General features: G+C 36.6%; 1 protein-coding gene and 1 non-coding gene across 3 annotated transcripts; both read left to right on the top strand.

Moving 5' to 3' along the window:
• The first annotated feature begins 2,093 nt into the window (after window positions 1-2,093).
• Window positions 2,094-2,167, top strand: TRNAV-CAC (transfer RNA valine (anticodon CAC)). Its single transcript has one exon. It is a non-coding gene; the product is annotated as a tRNA-Val (tRNA).
• Window positions 2,168-4,817, top strand: LOC103413794 (PRA1 family protein A1-like). Of its 2 annotated transcripts, none has more exons than XM_008352236.4 (8): window positions 2,168-2,593; window positions 2,809-2,849; window positions 2,950-3,028; window positions 3,575-3,661; window positions 3,738-3,826; window positions 3,967-4,038; window positions 4,145-4,260; window positions 4,451-4,817. In XM_008352236.4, exons 1-7 carry the CDS (start codon window positions 2,436-2,438, stop codon window positions 4,246-4,248), a joined length of 630 nt encoding a protein of 209 aa, XP_008350458.1. In that variant the 5' UTR covers window positions 2,168-2,435; the 3' UTR covers window positions 4,249-4,260; window positions 4,451-4,817. The 2 variants fall into 2 exon arrangements, with proteins under 2 accessions (XP_008350458.1, XP_008350459.1); XM_008352237.4 differs by having other exon boundaries at window positions 2,176-2,593; window positions 4,472-4,817.
• Window positions 4,818-20,205: the final 15,388 nt, after the last annotated feature.

Raw genomic sequence — 20,205 nt, 5'->3', positions numbered from 1 at the left:
AAAAGAAATCAATAAAAATAATTTTTCATGATTTATAATTGATGCATTAATGAGACTGTGCAATAAAATAATTAAGAAATCGATTGAAGTTTCATTCTACTTTCAAATTTTATTGTGTCACTTGAAATTGACATATCTTTTAAAGATGATCATAAGTCATTAATTTTTTAATACAAGTATTTTTTTTCAGTTATATAGTGACACAAAATGTACCGATACACGCTCTAAACACATTGAAAAATCTCCCCTAATTTAAGAGCAAGGTCGAAAATGCGCTCAATATCATGTTTTAATAACATTTCACGTGGTTATTTTGGGTCAATTCACGTGGTTATTTTGGGTCAATTCAAGTGGTTATTGGTGTGAGGAGTGGAGTTACTTTTGCTGACGTGGGTAGCAAAATTATTTGAAAAAAAAAAAAAAACCCTTTTCCTCTTGCAGCAGGAAAAGGTTCTCTAATTAAAAACGAAATAACCGTGAATGGAATTGAAGAAAAAGGTAATAAAAGTGAACACATTTTGTTAACCAATTATGTCGTAAATGGTGAGCCCATTTCTTAAATTAATCATAATAAGATTTTTTTTTTCGCTCTATAATAAAAAGAAATTTCATACTATATATTTTCCTTATTAAATGTCCTCTCACGTGATATGAGGAGAAATTTGCGTATACGTAAGTAATTGTTCTCTTGAATATAACATAGAAGCCGACATTATACAAGAGCCTCCATGTCTATGGAAAAAAATAATTGTTATATCCTTATTGGATGGATTTTTATGTAAATTACTCCAACACCAAAGAACAAGTACAATATATAAATTCGTATTTTTCAAGATAAGTTTGCACTCAATTGAGTTTTTTTATGTGAATATAAGACGAATATGTCGGTCTCAGCCTATAATGATAGTTGTTGTTTTGACATTTGTCACTATGTATATAATGCAAAAATAAATAGGTAGATGACGTAAGGCATTGTTGGGAAATAAAAAAAAATTCATAACACTGCAAAGTAACCAAAAAGAAAAAAGAAATTGTTTGTGTTTTTTCTCTCTCCTCAAGTAAGGTTTTGCTTTCATTTGATGGTCAGATTTTCTTACATGTTAATAAATTAAGAATACATTGAGAAGTAAGAACTGCATTACGAGTCACGTAATCACTTACGAAGCGAAACACATGAGAAAGATTCTTATAAAATCATTTCAAAATTTTAGGTCCTGTTTGGTTTTTTTTTTTTTCGCCAAAAACTGCTTCACTTTAAACTTATGCAATTAAAAAGTGGTTGGTAAAAATAAAATATATTGCTTATCTTAAAACAATGACAACTAATCAACAACTTTTAAAAGCAGCTTGTAGATTGTTTTTTTTTTAAACAGCTTTAATAAAAGCAAATTTGAGTCTTTAGTTAATATTTTCAATTCTTGTAATACCTTGATTAGTTTTTTAAAATTGACATTGTTTAACCTTTTGATGCTCAATTGATCTCTTGGATAACAAAGTGACCGTCACCACCTACCACTTCAAACACTAACCCTAGCCAACCATTGTCATTACCACCACCACCACCACCGTAACTACACCACTTCCATCACGACTATCCCACCATTGCCATCACGACTATCACCACCACTGATGATGCCGCCATCAATGCCACCATCACCACCATAACCATAGCCGATGCCATTGCCACCACAAACATAAGTGCCACTAACATCTACCATCATTGTTACCTCTACATCCCAACCACCATACCTCACTATTGGCACCACCACCATACCTCTAGCTTTGTCACTACCATCACCATTGCCTTCACTGTTGTTGTATCACCACCACCCCACTATCATGTATATTTTTGTCATTGTGTACAATTATATTACTTTACATTAAAATTTAAGAAACGATTTTACACAACTTTTCATACTCAAAACACTTTTAAAATATAACTTACCAAACGCTCAATTGCTTTATTTTACATCTAATTATTCTTAAAGCATAAAAAAAAACAGTTTTTAAAAAAGCACTACAAATACCAAACTGGCCCTTACACCTTACCCTCATTAGTTAAAGAAAGAACAGCAGCGATTCCTAGCCGAAGCGTCTGGGTGGTGTAGTCGGTTATCACGCTAGTCTCACACACTAGAGGTCCCCGGTTCGAACCCGGGCTCAGACACTTTTTTTTTTTAATTTTCGCGGGTGGCCGCCTACTCGCCATTATCCCCAGTCGTTAATTTGGTCCTCTCTCCTTCCCCAGCTTATATTCATTTCCCCCAATTCCTCAATTTCCATATCACACCCCGCCACCACCGAGCTCCCTCCGATCCCTTCTTTCCCGACGGTTCTGTTTCCTTTTCCGTCACCAACCACCGTTTCGACTTCGCGGTCTCCTTCTTCTCCGTTCGACTCAGTCTTAGCTAGGGTTTCGAAGCGCCGCAAAAGAAATGGATTGGGGCAACGTCACGGCGGAGGATGTGATCGACGCCCTCCGCGAGGTCGACTGGTCGTCTCCGCCGCGCCCTCTCTCTGAATTCTTCTCCAGGTTCACCATCCCCAGATCCTCCTCCAAATGGAATAGCCGCCTCAAATGCAATCTTTACTAGTACGATCCCTCCCTCCCTCTCTCTCCCTCCTAATTCACCTTATTTGTTTCGACTGTTGTAATTCGAATTCCGAAGATTCGTATTTTTGTAAGACTTAATTTTCTTGTACTGAATTCAGTTCAAATTTTTATGTTTGTGCGATTAGATATTTGAATTATTGAATTAGTTATGATTAATCGTTTTTTGAATTTCCCATTTTTTGGATTTTGTGCAGCTACAGGACCAACTACTTCCTTTTGATCGTGCTAGTTCTTGGTGAGCAAACAAGGCAGCCTCAATCTCTTTCTCTAATTGCCAATCTATTGCCTTATCTGTGCGTGTAATTGTGTTTTGAAATCTCAAATTTCAACTGCAGGCTTGGCTTTTCTCCGGAGTCCACTCGCTCTTATTGCGGCTGTTCTTACTGCGCTCAGCATTGCGTTTCTCAATGACAGGTAATACACTCTAATCCTGCTCGCATGCTAGTGATTACTTTTTGGATTAATTCGCCTATCCTGCTCGCATGTTATAGTTTTACAGTTCTTTGCGATAACTTAGTATCGCCAAATGAATTTCGGTTTGGTATCTTATTACGAGTTTGAAGCATTGGGTTTGAACAAGGTGAACTTAGATGAGTAAATTAGTTATTTAGATGAATGCTGTTCAGTTTCTATATATTTGTGCCCTTAGATGAGTCTACTTAAACCATGTAGGTCTCGTTTGGTGTCTAGGATATAGTGGGTTGTCCATTCCAATCCAATTCAATCCAATCCTAGAGACCAAACAAGGCTATAGTGTTCTCTATAGTAATTGTTTTCATAATTAAAGTATCTATATTTCGATGATGTGCACTTCTCAACAGTTAAGTCAACAGTTAAGGGTCATCCTAAAATCCTGGATCTTCCTACAAGCATCTTGCATAAGTTGTATGATCCCTTATTTATTTACCGGTTACTATCTGTTATTTATTTAAGATATTATTGTAAGTACCATTGCTACAGCTTTGCAGGTACCTTTAGTGAGAAAGTTTCAAGAACCGTGAGACAATTCTCTCCACATTTAGCTGCAAAAATGAGACCTCCCCTTACGTAAGTTTGGTCGCTTATCATTTGACCTACTATGAACCGAGTGCAGTTGCTTCATAGATTGTTTAATTATTTCCAGGCCTGTAATTCGTGGACGTCCATCAGCTAAAAGAGCAATATTCATATGTGGTCGGCCTCGATGGGTGTTTGTCATGATATTCTCTTCTGGTACGTAAATCCTCTTCCCTATATTTGTTCTGGATTAGTCAAAGCAAGCTAGTTTGTGACTTCAATATTTGTTTTGGTGTTTATTTATATCGACAAGCAATTATTTCATTACTTACCAACCATTCATTTCCTATGTGTAGTGAGTTTCATTCTATGGTTTGTCTCCTGTGGTCTCTTAACTGTGTTGTGGGCACTTGCTTTTGGACTTCTTGGTATGTTCCTTTCCTATAATCCATATTCATTTAACTCACATGCTGTATGCTTTGTAATTGATTTACTCTCTCTGTTCCTCTGTCTCTTTCTCCGTCTGTCTTGCAGCCACTTTGTTGCACGCAAGCTTCAGAACACCAAACTTGAAAGCACGCCTGAACACTTACCGTGAGGAATTTCGTGCAGTTTGGCGCAACTATAGTGAGCTGTAGCCTTCCTAAGACGTGAGTGAATCCTGCTTTGATTCTTATTTGTCTATTTGTTGTGTGGGTTCGTTTTGTTTTGTACTCGCTGTTAATCATGTATGTTTCTAGTTCACAGTTGCTAATGGGTTCATTGATTTGTATTTTCATTTTTTTCAGTAGATACGAATGAATTGATACGGTTTTGTTTTACATGTTTTTTCTTCAACAGCCTTTTATTGTTTCTATTTAGACATTGTCCTGTTGATTGTGAATCTCATACAAGATATGTGATTCTAAACTTGAGCTTCGCTGTGGCTGCCTTCAAATAACATTGGTTAAACTGGAGTTCTCGGGACTCGGGTAAAAGCTGCCTCTTACCTTTGCAAATCACCAGCAGGATGTAAATTGTGATGAACTTTGTTAATGTAAAGAAAATTGCTTCATTTCGCTATCCGTTTGTGTAAGAAACATTGAAGAGGGCCTTACTTTGTGCAGTAGTTGCTAACATTCATAGAACATATGAGCGTGCGTTCTTCGTGCCCTCTCTACTCGTCATAAAATCTGTTGCTTTTAATAGAATGCAATGATTTAGTTTAGTTGCATGAGTTATATGATCTAGTGCTTTTGAACAAATGCCCATAAAGGATATTGTATGTTGGAATTAGTTCTGTTATTAGGTTTCGTTGCTTGACGAGATTAGAGTTTATGCTTGATTAATCTAATCATGTGATGAGAGAGATACAGAAAGAATCGTAACCATGAATTCATGATTCGATTGTCAAACAATTTTAATGACCGGCTGCAAACCTAGAGACAGGTTTCTGGATTTGTTTTTAAAACAAGACACATCCTTTGCTATTTAGTGGTCAACTGGGTTTCCTGTTAATTAATCATGGAAAAATGAGATTAATTTGATTAGAACAGCTAAACTGGTTTGTTAATCTAACCTAACACCGCCTACTTTATACAAAGGAATATTAAAATGCCTGCCAATGAATTTAGCTGGGAAAAAAGAAAGAAAAAAGAAAAGGGAAAGGAAAGAAAACTTTTACAAATGTATTATTATCATCAAGAAAGTAGTGTAATATTTAAAAAAGCTTCAATAGTATTTGAGAGTGGGGTTCGTATTGCACACAAAAGCAACAAATCGAAAAAAATTAATAAAAGTAGCAAAAAATGTTATTTGCTTACATGCTTAAGTTGTTATGGCTAATTCATCGTGTAATTTAACTTAAATTTGTCGCATTTGGGCCAAAAATTTTCATCTTTATTGAGTAGCAAAGTTTTGCTGATAAAATTTTGTATTTAATTCCATCCTTTAACTTTTCTTGATTTTTTTCAATCTAATAAATTTTGTTTTCAAAAAAAAAATTAAAAAATAAAAATCTATTAAAGTATCTTTAGAGAAGAAGTCAAAAGGTCCACGAGCAATAACAGTAAAAAATGACGCCTTCATTGTTTTCAACCGAAAATGCCAATTCCTATGTGACATGACGTGAATTGACATCATTTTGACAGCAACTTCTTCATATCTATTTGTAGTGATTGATATTTTTTTTTATCATTTTTATTATTATTTGTGGTTTTAAAAATACTTATCACAAGTATAAAAATAAATAATGTAATAAATAATTTTGAATTTGACACACGGATGGAGAACAAAATTAAAAAAAAAATTTAAACTATAAACTGTTAAATTTCAATTTTACGTTTAAAATTTGACATCTTTAAAAATAGTTTTACGTGGCTTAAAATAAAGGGAAATTTAACGAAAAGCACCCGGTACTGTTCACTTTAACGAAAAACCACATTTTTACACTAAAAAGTCAATCCTGGTACTATTCACTTTACCCTTTATTTTGTTCTTATCATTAAAACTCAAAGTTTTCAAGCCCTTTTCATTAGTTTTCCTTAAAATAAAAGATGAGGAGAAGTACGGGACATTGGGTTGCTTTAAGGCTTCAATCCACGGACCGGCCCATGTTATTCGGCCTTTTTCAAGCTCGGTTAGCCCACGTGCAGCACTACAATTAATTCCCCTGCTCCAGATTTCATTCGCTGCTGATTCCTCCACACGAGAACGAGATCTTACTTTGATTCCATTAGTCTTCTCGTTTTAATTCCTTCCAATAATAAATTAAAGATACGTAGTAGTGTAGCGTGAAAAAAAAAAATCATAAATCTACTAGGTGTTGCACTCCAAATTAATTAAGATAATCATTGTGTAAATTTTTATAGAATTTTGTCGTATTTTTAGATAGTTTTCTAGTTGTAGTTATACTATTTTTTTTACATTATACTGCATAAATATATATATATCTTGTTTTTTTTTGTCATATATAACTATCTTGTTCATGCACACACAATATTATTATGTTGACTTTGTATACGCGATATTATGTTTTATTATGTTAGTGGATATTGTTATGTTGAATTGTTTGAGTAAAAAAAAGACAAGAAAATAGAAGCAAAAACTAGAGATTTAAAAGGTTTAGAAGGTAGACATATAACACTTTAATGATCGACAAATTAATTTTTTGATGCGTATGCATTAATTTTCTTGATGTCGAGGGGTCAAACAGCATTACACACACACACACACAGAAACAGCATGCATGCATGAAAAGTTGTTAAGACTACACGACGGTGAAAATTATTTAAGCAGAGGAGCGGAGGGAGGAGGAGGAGGATCACCGGTTAATATCGGAATTCGGAAGAGTCAATATTATGAACCATATTCTGTACTTGGCAGCAGGTATAGGGACGGCATGCTGTATCATACTGTTGCTAGGTCTGATATGTTTCTGCCTCGGTTCCAATCCTCGCCTAAATGCCAATGGAAGCTCCGGAAATGCCTGCATTAGCTGCGATGCTGGTGACGGTTGTTGAATATTTAGTCAGTTTGCTTTCTCCTCTTAACTAATAGTCATTCTCTTCCTCAACCCCCCGCCCCCTCTCTTCATCCCTGTTCTCTCCTTTTAGCTTTTTCCATGGTTAAGACCAGCTGTTTTAGTGTAGAAAGAAGAAGAGAATTAGGGTTTTCGAGAGTCTCTTAGATTAGACTGTTTTCCCCTTATTTCTTGCTCGAAAATACGAAGGTCTGTACATTAAATACATAGTTGTTATGAGAGCCCTATACATCATGTCATTTGTGCTACAGTAAAGCATAATTGCTACTAAGAAGGCTCAAATCAATTAAAAGAGATCTTCTAATTCCAATTACGAATTCGTTAGGCCATTTCGGAACAATCTTTCAAATTGATAATTTTTATTCATTTTACCATATCTCATAATCAGAGTTTGTTAACTAAATATTTGCAACTCGCCAATTTAAACCAGACTCGAGGATGCAAGTTAAACTCAAGTGTCTAAATCTCATGTATATTGTGAAGTCAGATGTAAAATATTAGTACTCTTGTGGTTGGTTATTTCCCAAGTAATTTGTTGACTAATTGACGCTTCTCTTCAGCTATTAAAACTTGGAAAAGGATTCTGGTCGGATCCTTTTTCTATGGATCCTAGGGATCCCGCAATCGTATCCATTTATCGTACATCGAACGGTTAGAAAACATTTAAAATTTAAAATTTAAAATTCAAATATAAATAGTATTTAACGAAAACTGACCGCACGATGTACGATGAACAGACACGATTGCGGGATTCCTAAAAAAGGTGATCCTTTTCCTTTAAACTTCCCATGACGCTCTTTTTTTTCTTATTCTATTACTTTGTTAGGATCTGATCTGGTAATTTCAATTCCGATTGCAATACCGTTGGGTTGTCTCTATTTGTCCATATAATAGGCAAATTTAATTAGTATTTTCTTATGCCTAATTAGGTGGGCCTTCTCATTAACATATGATTGGAACGTACTGCCCTCGTCAACTATTAAGAGAGTAATGTTAGATAAATTAAATTTACAAACTAAATAATGTGTCATTAACAAAAAAATAAGCACGTTAATCAATATTTAAGTAATAATCTAATCATCAACACTTAACTAATAATTTAATCATCAACTTCTATATCATTTAGTTTACAAGATTTAGTCAACAAATTTGATCTTTTTAACATTCTCTGTCAATCAATGGTTATAGGGATTGGAACTGGGGAGACATTGAGGGGTTCCCATGTGACTTAATGTAAGAAAAGTAGAAATCAAATCCATCTATAGCTGCATGCTAGTCATTTGAGGTGTTACCATATGGGCTCCATTTAAATCACGAGGGTAGGAGACCCCAACTATATTTGTAATTAGTAACTGATAATAGCTTGCTTAAAAAGACTTGATCCAAACAGCATGACAAACCTAAACAAGCCAAACCATCAGTAACAAAAAAAAATTCAATATAAAGATGAGGATTTTACAAGACCAACTTTGGTGCATAAGGGCACTATAATTTAGTACTAAACTTCCCAGAAGGTGATTATCCACTTTTGTATTTGAAACCAATTGTACTACAAGTGCAGGATTCGATTTTACCATAATCTTCTTAATTCCATTATTTCATGCAAGTTGCAGCCCAATAAAAAACATTCTAAACTTCAACACATATATAATCTCACCTCGATCAAGATTAGCACAAAATTCAGAAATCCATGCCCCTGACGAATTTTTGAGGACACCACCAATGAATTGTCTTCCCCCCTTGCGACACCATTCAACATATTCACTTAGATGGAATTAAAATACAAGGTGATTAGTAAATGCACGTCTCAAGGAATAAAAAGGTAATTAGTTAAGTGTGTCTCGATGAAAATATGTACTTCATCGCAGTTTCAATTAATTACCATTACCCAATGGGAGTTGTTTATACCCAAAGAATTATATATCATTGTTGTACTAAAAAGCGTTAGTGAATATGTATTGGGGCTTTAAATTCTGGATTTGATGACACTGTCAGTTTTCTTACAAAAGCTAACCAAATGCAGAATGTACTTCAAAGAACCACGTGCAACACATTCGAAATTCATTTGTTTTCTTCTTCTTCTTTTAATATCTTACTAAGTTTTGGGTATAAAGTTTTTGAGTAAACAAACCATTCAATGGTTTGAAAATGGCTTTAGATAAGGGTGTTATGAGGATACTTGTTGAATTTGATTCTGCTGTTTTAGTGTCACTCTTCAAATGATTTGCATTTCTTGGCTTTTTTGTTAATATGCATGGCTGTCATCACTTGATTGCTCAAATTTGATCAATGTGATCTTAGTCATGTTTATAGGAAAATGAATATGGTGGTTGATGGTTTGGCAAAACTGAGTTTTTCTTTAGACTTAGATTGTATTATCTATTATCTTGGATGACCCACCTCCTTCAATTGTTGATTTACTCCTAGATGATATTTTCGGGGTTGCTAGGACCCGAGTTGTTTGTGCAAGCCCTATGAGCATGATGTTTTTCTTTGTTTAGTGGTTCTGCTTGGGTTTTAGGTCCCTTTGTAACAAAACAAAACAAAACAAAAACAAAAAACAAAAAAAACATTCAACCTTATTAATATTCTGGAGTTTTAGTCCGTTCATCCAAATGTTGCGTGCAAAGCCAAATGGACTTGCATAAGTAATTGTTACGTAAGCATAACCCAAATCATGGAGAGTCAATTACATATTTGGACCATAATCGTTATACGTATAACTCGAAAGTAACAATAATACTTGCACACGTAATCCCATCTACATATACAGCAACAGAAAAAAAAAAAAAAAAAAAAAAAAGAAACCACCTGACAAAACTCTTCTCGTACGATTGACAAATCATATATATAATATAGTATTTGATCTGCATGTAGATACCTGTCATGTTACGAAGACCCCCTACAAAAAATCTACCAACTAGAGCCCAAAATCATTATATATGCGCTCTTCTGGTTATGTTTGCGTAATCGCGTTTGCCTTATCCATTTAACCACTAGTCAATGGTTATATTCTTCAAATTAACACATGTTGATTTGAAACTAATTTAATAAAATTCAACCTTGAATCATTAAGCGAACGTTTTTGTAAATGTTTGTCTATAAAAGGGGAGAATGTTGGGGGCATCAAGTAGCCAATGGTAGATAAATATGGAGCCTTGGAAAATCATGCTGATTGTTGGGTTCGTTGGCATCGCCGTAGTTGCTGCGTTAGGTTCTTTTTGTAGAGGACGTACCGGGGTAGGCTTTGGTGGTGGCGGAACTTCTGGTGGTAATCTTCATCACCATCGTCATAATCATGCTGCAGGAGGAGGCTTCCATGGCGGAGCAGGCTTTGGCGGTGGTGCTGATTTTGGTGGCGGAGGAGGAGGACATGGAGGGGGACATGGAGGAGGACATGGTAGCAGTGCATGTTGAAAGCAAATTCATTTCTCACCATATGGTGCCCTAGCTAGCTTGTTGTCTTGCTTTTGGTAGTTAGTTTGATACTAGGTCTGATTCAAATTGGTTAGGGTGATGCTAGAGAAATAATCTATTCAAACCATATTTTGTGAACCACATTATGTTACGATTGATAGTTGAACTTCTTTTTTGAATCATTAAAGAAAGAATTCAACCATCAAACATCACATCACATGGTTTAGAAAATACAGTCTAAAAACATGATCTCCCTAGCAATTTCCGATTTGCAATATTCTTCTGTATAAGTTTCATTGTTCAAATATTCTATTGAGAGGATGACTCTGCCAGTTGGTGGACACTTTCTTTCGCCATGTTTATAAAGAGGCAGAGTTTGTGGCAAATTTTGTAGATGTTGTTGGTTAGAATTCTGCTAATAATTGGATTTGAAAGCACTTGGCTATGGGATTGTTTTGCTTTTGGTTGTTTTAGAGACTTCTTTGTAATTTTTTGTTGTTGTGCTAGGACAACACCAAATCAATTTCAACCAACTCAATCTAACTCACAGGAAATATATCAAATGGAATGCAAGAACAAAATATAAAAGACATCAAGATTTTAACGAGGTTCCTTAACAGTCAGTGTAACTGGAGTACGTCCTTGAAACAGTAGGAGCTCACCCAATAATCCACTATCAATCAAATGGGAGTTTACAAAGTGTTGGCAAGCTCGCAACCCAAAGGCCCAATACACCCAATAGCTCTCACACACCAAATAAATAAGAGGTATTCATCAATTTCCCCCCTGAACTTGTGACTATTGGCCAATTTCCCCATCAACTTTAATTTTGACCAATTCCCCCCCTCAACTCTCAAAATTAGTTAATTTCCTCTCTCAACTTTAATTTGGCCAATTTCCCCCCTCAACTCTCATAATTAGTCAATTTGCACCCTACTGTTAATTTTTTAATTTGATCATAATTAAACAAGTGTGTGTAAGAAACTAAATAAGATGTATGTTAATCATTTTCCTATGTCTTTATCCTATTACAAATAGATTAAAATTTAGAATTTTACAATTTATCATAGATAGTATTATTAATCATAATAAATCAGTATGGAGTAATTTTATTTGATTTTTTACCATACAAAATTGATAACGAAAAGGATTGATGTGTACATTTTTGTATGTGAATACAATTTTCTTTATAAAAGTGAAAGTTAAGTTCAAGTAAATTGCGGAGAATCGAGCTTTAGTGCAAAAATGGCTAGTCAATTCATAATTTCGACTCCTTATTAAGAATAACCCATTTTATTGAAATAGGCCTGATCCATGAGTTTAGGATTATTATTTCTTCTTCTACATGCTTTAAACCCGATTCATAACTTTTTCTTATAATCAACCCATATCACATACTAATTGTATTATGTTTTTGTACATTTTACCCTATATTATGCAAGTGAGTTTATGTTAATTTTAGTACTTTGTTGGAAGTTATTAGAAAGATTGAAAGAAAAAAAAAGAATAGATGGAAAATTAAAAAAAATTAACAGTAGGATGCAAATTGACTAATTATGAGAGTTGAGGGGGGAAATTGGCCAAATTAAAGTTGAGGGGGGAAATTGACTAATTATGACAGTTGAGGGGGGGAATTGGCCAAAATTAAAGTTGAGGGGGGAAATTGGCCAATGGTCACAAGTTCAGGGGGGAATTGATGAATACCGAAATAAATAAATAGAGAGAAATATAATGAATAATTTCTTCTCTATACAAAGCTCAAAACTATTACAACAACTACCTTGGTGAATGATTACTAACCAAAGTGATGAGCTCTCTTTCAATAAGAGATGAGACAGTCTTCTACGTTTCTGCTGCTCTGATGCTCTCTCAAATATGGGCTACTAAAACAAAATGGTGTTCTCTTCTTTCTCTCACATTTGGCTGCACACCTTCATCTATCCAAAAGCACCCAAAAACAAAACCAATAATAAGGCTACTTGCTAGCCTTTACCTTTTTTTTCTACAAACGTCATCATGACCCTTTTTATCTTTTCAACAAACATAATGATGTTGTCTACCTCCTTTTGTTTATTTTATTTAGTCGAAAGTTGTTTTGTCATTTGGTCATAATTCAACAATCTTCACCTTGACCAAATCCCGAAAACGCCATGACGAGCCAACCAACACAATCAACACAAAGATTACTCCCAAACACTAGCAAGAGAATAACTCAAGCTGAGCCAAAATGCTCCAAAACTCCTACTGCTCAACGCCTTCTTTATATAGGCAAAATGTGAGCCAAGTTCAAGCAATGAACAAACTTGGCTACACCAACAACCTTTGTCAACATATCAGCAAGGTAGTCTTTAGTTGGAATCTTTTAGAGAATGATATTCCCTTCACCAACAACTTCACGAACAAAGTGATAACGCACATCTACATGATTGGTCCTCGCATGATGAACATGATACATAGCCAAATAAATGGCACTCTGACTATCACAATGTACCTCAACTTGTTTCTGATCAACCCCCAAATCTCTAATCAGCCCATGTATCCAAATGGCCTCCTTTATAGCTTCAGCAACTGCCATATATTCAGCCTCTGTAGTAGACAAGGCAACAGACGACTGCAAAATGGACCTTCAACAAACTAGCCCTTTAGCCATAGTAAACACATAGCCTATAGTAGACTTCTTTCCATCCAGATCATCTGCATAATCTAAATCAACATAACCAACTGCAAAATGACCAATACTAGAGTCATCTCTCTCAAAGCATAAACCAACATCTGGTTTAGAACATATATGGAGATACCTCAATATCCACTTAGCTGATTGCCAATGCTCTTTACCTGGATTATGCATATATCGACTTACCATGCCAACTGCATGAGCAATATCTGGTTTAGAACATACCATTGCATACATCAAACTACTAACCAAATTTTCATATGGTATATTTTTCATTTGCAGCTTATCTTTATCAGTTTTAGGATATTGTAGAGAACTCAATTTAAAATGAGGAGTCAAAGGGGTACTAATCGGTTTAGTTGAAACATGAACTCCAAACTTTCGAATCAACTTTTCAAGGTATTGTCTTTGATTCAAACTGACCAAACTCTTCTCTCTATCTCTAGTGATCTCCATGCTAAGGATCTTCTTCGCTTCACCAAGATCGTTCATCTCAAACTCATTCTTCATTTGCTTCTTCAATTTCTCAATTTCTTCGACATTCTTTGAGGCAATCAACATATCATCAACATATATCAACAAATAAATGAAAGACCCATCTTGCAACTTCTTGAAGTACACACAATGATCATATTGACTTCTAGAATAATTTTGGCATTTCATAAATTTATTAGACCTCAAATACCATTGCCTTGGAGATTGCTTCAAGCCATAAAGTGATTTCTTCAATTTGCAAAACAAATTCTCCTTCCCTTTCACTGTATACCCATCCGGTTGACACACATAGATCTCTTCATTCAAATCACCAAGTAGGAAAGCCGTCTTCACATCAAGTTGCACAAGCTCAAGATCATATTGTGCAACACAAGAGCTAACATAATACGAATTGAGGAGTGCTTCACAACCGGAGAAAAGATTTCATTGTAGTCAATGCCTTTATTTTGTGCATACCCTTTAGCAACTAATCTAGCTTTGAATCTCACATTGCTTTTCTCATCAGCACCTTCCTTGTTGGCATGCACCCATTTGCAACTGATAGCTTTCTTACCCTTAGCCAATTTAGCTAACTCCCAAGTCTTGTTCTTCAAGAGAGAATTCATCTCATCACCCATGGCATTGCACCATTTCTCATTTTCTTCACTCTCAATAGCTTCTTCAAAATTGGATGGAATCTCATCAGTGATAATAGGAAGAGCAAAAGAAACATAAACACTATACCGAGTTGGCTTGGTAATATTTCTCTTTCCTCTGTTCTTGGCAATAGACTCTTGAGGTGGAACTTGTTCTTCATCTAGAATTGAATCTTCAAGTTCAACTTCTGCAACATTTTCTCGGTCTCCCACTTCTTCACTTGAAGTGGCTTTGACATTAGCGGAAATAGGACTGGAACTACTAGAGGCAACTTTCTCAAGCTCCACCTATTGGATATCTTTCACATTATTCTCAGAGTCTTTGAACATACTTTCTTCATCAAATGTTACATCTCAACTGATTACAAGTTTCTTCACCTCTGGGCACCACAACCTGTAACCTTTGACACCACTACTAAAACCAAGAAAGATAGCCTTTTTGGCTCTAGGATCAAGTTTATTTTCAGTCACATGAAAATAGGCAGGTGAACCAAAAATACGGATATAGCCATAATCAGAAGAAGGTTTTCCAGTCCATACCTCAATTGGTGTCTTGCCCTGAACAGCAGTTGAGAGTAACCGGTTGATGATGTGACATGCATAAGTAATTGCCTTTGCCCAAAATGACTTGCTCAAACCCGACTGAGACAACATACATCTAACCTTCTCAAGCAAGGTTCGATTCAATCTTTCTGCAACTCCATTTTGTTGTCGAGTTCCCTGAACACTGAAATGTCTCACAATTCCTTCCTCTTTGCAGACTTTAAAGAAAGGGTTGTATGTGTATTCACCACCATTATCCGATCGCAAAATTTTAATCTTTCTCCCAGTTTGGTTCTCAACCTTTTTCTTCCAACCTAAGAAAATGCTCAACACGTCACTCTTGTGCTTCATAGTGTAGACCCAAGACCTTCTTGAATAATCATCAACAAAGGTCACGAACCAATGTCTACCACTCAAAGATGGAGTCTTTGTAGGACCCCAAACATCTGAATGCACATAATCAAGAATGCTCTTCGTCTGATGTACTGCAATACCAAAATTCACTCTAGTTTGCTTTCCCAAGACACAATGCTCGTAGAAATCAAGCTTACAAGTCGTGGCACCTTTTAAAAGACCTTTTTTTACAAGTCCTTGTAGAGCTTTTGCACCGACATGGCCTAATCTCATATGTCATGGTCTAGTAGTATCTGAATCAGATGTGCCCATATTTTCTAAGACTACAGACGCTTCACCTGTCACGGTGCTTCCTTGCAATAGATACAAATGACCACATCGAGGAGCTTTCATACAACAGGTGCACCATAAGTAACTTTCAATGTCTACCCATCTGAATGAAACCTGAAGCCCTTGGATTCTAAAGTGCCCAAAGAAATAAGATTTTTCTTCAAATTTGGTACATATCGAACACCTATCAAATCTTTAACTATGCCATCATGCAACTTCAAACGAACTGTACCAATCCCTTTTGTTGTACAAGGATTGTCATCTCCCATGAACACAGCACCACCATCAAACTCTTTCAAGCTTGAAAACCAATCCTTATGAGGAGTCATATGATGAATAGAACTCGTATCCAACGCCCACTTAGTAGCACAATCAAATGATGAGGAAGTGGTTAAAGTAAAATCAGAAAAATCTGTTTCAACCTCAGCAACATTAGCTTCAGAACTTTCTTTTCCTTTGGTCTTCAACCTAAGACAATCTTTCTTCTAATGGCCCTTATTACGACAAAAGGAAAATTCATCCCTTTCCAAGGGTTTTCTACCTTTAAAGTTTCCTCTAGGTCGAGAGTGTGATTTTTTCCTACTATAAAAGGATCTCCTCTCCGCTGATCTACCTCTAACAAATAAAGCTTCAGAGGTACTATCATGATTTTTATCTCTATACCTCATTTCATAATTCATCAAGGCATTTGACATATCTTCAAATTTCATAGTTTCTTTACCATGCATAATAGTGGTAACAAAATACTCATAAGAGTCTGACAAGGAATTCAACAATATTAAGGCCTTATCTTCATCCTTAATATCCTCATCTAAATTTAACAAGTCGGCAATTAACTTATTAAATGCATCAAGGTGTTCAATCATTTTTGTACCTTCTTTGTATTGGAAGCGGTAGAGCTTTTTCTTCAAGTGTAGCCAGTTCTCTGCACTTTTCGTCATATACTTGTCTTCCAATTTTTGCCACAACACACGTGCTCATGTCTCCCGCATCACAGAATATTTCTGAGTTTTTGCAAGGCACAACCGAATTGAAAAGCAAGCCCACAAATTTAATTTCTTCCATCCAGCTTTGACATAGCTTCTGGCTTCTCTCCCAAAACAACAAGTAGATTTTGTTAAGTCAACACATCTTTGACCTCACATTGCCACATGCTGAAGTTGTTTGTGCCATCAAAATTTTCCACTTCGAACTTTGCAATTTGCACCGTAGTTCTTGCAAACCCGAAGCTGCTTCCAAAAGGATTCTCATCTTGCCCGTCTGACATCTTTGGCAACTAGACAGTATCCAAGAACAACTAGTGCTCTGATACCAATTGTTGTGCTAGGACAACACCAAACCAATTTGAACGAACTCAATCTAACCCACATGAAATATATCAAATGGAATGCAAGAACAAAATATAAAAGACACCAAGATTTTAACGAGGTTCCTCAACAGTCAGTTTAACTGGAGTACGTACTCGGAGCAGTAGGAGCTCACACAATAATCCACTATCAATTAAATGGGAGTGTACAAAGTGTTGGCAAACTCACAACCCAAAAGCCCAATACACTCAATAGCTCTCACACACCAAAAAAACAAATAGAGAGAAATATAATGAATAATTTTTTCTCTATACAAAACTCAAAGCTATTACGACAACAACTACCTTGGGGGATGATTACTAACCAAAGAGACGAGCTCTCTTTTAATGAGAGCTAAGACAGTCTTCTACGTTTCTGCTGCTCTGCTGCTCTCTCAAATATGGGCTGCTAAAACAAAATGGTGTTCTCTTCTTTCTCTCACATTCGCTCATCCATCCAAAAGCACCAAAAAACAAAACCAATAATAAGGCTACTTGCTAGCCTTTATCTTTTTTTTTTCTACAAACATCATGACCCTTTTTATCTTTTCAACAAACATAATGATGTTGTCTACCTCATTTTGTTTATTTTATTTAGCCGAAAGTTGTTTTGTCATTTGGCCATGATTCAACATTTGTTTCTTATTAATAAAAAAAAGTCATATTCTAATGTATAGCAATACTCTCACAAATTAATAATGCTACATCGACACACAAATAAAATTAATTCTACTTTTACATTACATGAGGCACTCTGTCAATCAATGGTCATAAGGATTGGATCTGGGGAGACATTGAGGGGTTCCCATGTGACTTAATGTAATAAAAGTAGAAATCAAATCCACCTAGCTACATGCTAGGCAGTTGAGGTGTTACCATATGGGCTTCATTTAAATCATGAGGATAGGAGACCCAACTATGTTTGTAATTAGTAACCAACGATCAGAAGAATGAGCTTGTTTAAAAAGACTGGATCCAAACTGCATGACAAATTTAAACAAGCCAAATCATCAGCAACAAAAAAAATTTCAGTATAAATATGAGGAATTTTACAAGACCAACTTTGGTGCATAAGGGCATTATAATTTAGTACTAAACTTCCCAGAGGATGATTACCCACTTTTGCATTTGAAACCAATTGTACTGCAAATGCAGAATTCGATTTTTTTTTTTGACAAAGGATAGAGAGAATATATTAAAGACGAATCAAAAGGTTTACATCTTTAGCAAGGGTATTAAACAAAAACTCTGGGCCAATACAATCCCAGATAATGTCTCAACCTTCCTTAAACACGTGCTTAGCCACCAAGTGAGCAGCATGATTGCTCTCCCTAGGCATAAAAGCAAACGTCACCGACGTCAACATACGCGCTAGAATCTCAATGTCGCCAAGAACACCATCCAAGTTACAGTCAACAAACATTTCCTTCCTGATCATTTGAATAATCAGCTTAGCATCAGATTCAATAACAACATGATTGAATCTATGGGTAATACAAGCCTTCAAAGCATTGCGGATCGCAGTTGCTTCCGCCGCTGCTGCACTAAGGTATAACACGGTGCCCAGACCACCCGCAGCTTGGAGCACCCCAGCAAAATCGCGCCCCACCCAGCCCACACCAGCACGGAGAGAATCCTTACACCAGGCCGCATCCGTGTTGATCTTGATGGTCCCATACCTGGGTCGTTGCCAGTGAAGGCTAGGACGGGCAGCAGCAGAGAGGGGACCGACATCCTTGTTCCAATCATCATCTTCCACTCTAGCTGAAGCCTCCCTAAATTCATTAATGTTCTTCCACCATAAATCCATAACATCAATAGGTTGTCGATGCAGCCCTTTAAAGACAACATCGTTCCTGTTTTTCCATAGTCTCCATAAACCAAACGCAAATTCTTGGCATATCTCCTCAGCATTTTCCTTACCCTTAATGCCCTCATGGAACTTTCCCCAACTATCGAGAAAATCAAAGCCTTCCAATTCATGGGAATTCAGGTGAAGAGGAGAACAAAACCAGAATACATGACTGAAGTTACATCGGAAAAATAGGTGATTCTCCGATTCGTCCACCGCGTTGCACACACCGCACACATTATCTACCCTCATGTGTCTTCTCTGAAGGTTACGCCGCACAGCCACGACATTATTGCAACATTGCCAAATAAAGAGCTTGATTTTATTAGGAACTTGCAGACGCCAAATCCTGGACCAAACCTTGTTTATCTGCAGATGCTCGCTTGGGGCGCCTTGTCCCTTTTTTCCCAAAGCTCCATTTTCCATCAATTCCATGGCTATCCCATATCCGGATTTCACGGAATAAATCCCATTCACAGAGTGGTGCCACATCAATCTGTCTTTGCAGCCAAAGTGACTTAGCGGAATGCTAAGAATAGTGACAGCATCCTCACGGTGAAAACCTGCAAAAATGGTGTTAGCCTTCCATGAGTTAGAAGCCGGATCAATTAAATCGCAGACCATGGTGGCCTCCAGGTTTTCATTAGGACGAACTCGGAAGGTAGAGGGTTTAGGAAACCATGGGTCGTCTCGGATATTTATGCATTTTCCATTACCGACCCTCCATCTAGTCCCCGTCAGCAAGACCTGCCGGCCTTCATAAATACCTTTCCATCCCCAGGAAGTGTTTTTTCCTCTCCCTGCTTCCTTAAATGAGCTCCCAGGATGGTATTTGTCTTTCAGGACAGAAGCTAACAGGGACGTCGGGTTGCAAGTCAATCTCCATCCAATTTTTGCTAGCAGTGCCAAGTTGAAGCACTGAATATCTTTAAACCCCAGGCCACCTGACTTCTTTCGTTTCGATATCCGTTCCTAGGAAACCCAATGGACACCTTGGCGTTGTTCGTTACCTTTCCACCAGAAGTTCCGGATGGCTTTCTCTATGTCCCTGCAAACTCCAATAGGGAGCTTAAAACAGCTCATGGCATAATTCGGTAAAGCCATGGCTACGCTTTTGATCAAGACTTCCTTTCCAGCTTGGGATAAGAATTGTTCAGTCCATCCAGCCAAACGGGCTTCCACCTTATCGCGAACCTCCGCAAAAACAGCTTTTTTAGAGTTCCCGAAATCTGACTGCAGCCCTAAATACTTCCCAAAACCCTGCTTGCATTGGATCCCCAACGTTCCTTCAATTTCCATCTTTGTACGGTTAGGGGTTTTAGGGCTAAAGAACACTGAACTCTTGGTTAAATTGATTTCTTGACCAGATCCGCGAGCATAAACCTTCAAAGCTTCAACAACCGCTCGCGCATAATCCACAGTGGCATTGT

The sequence above is a fragment of the Malus domestica genome, chromosome 12 (genome assembly GCF_042453785.1).
Source record: "Malus domestica chromosome 12, GDT2T_hap1".
Lineage (NCBI taxonomy): Eukaryota > Viridiplantae > Streptophyta > Magnoliopsida > Rosales > Rosaceae > Malus > Malus domestica.
The sequence above is the reverse complement of the archived record's forward strand: the minus strand, read 5'-3'. Positions and strand labels throughout refer to the sequence as shown.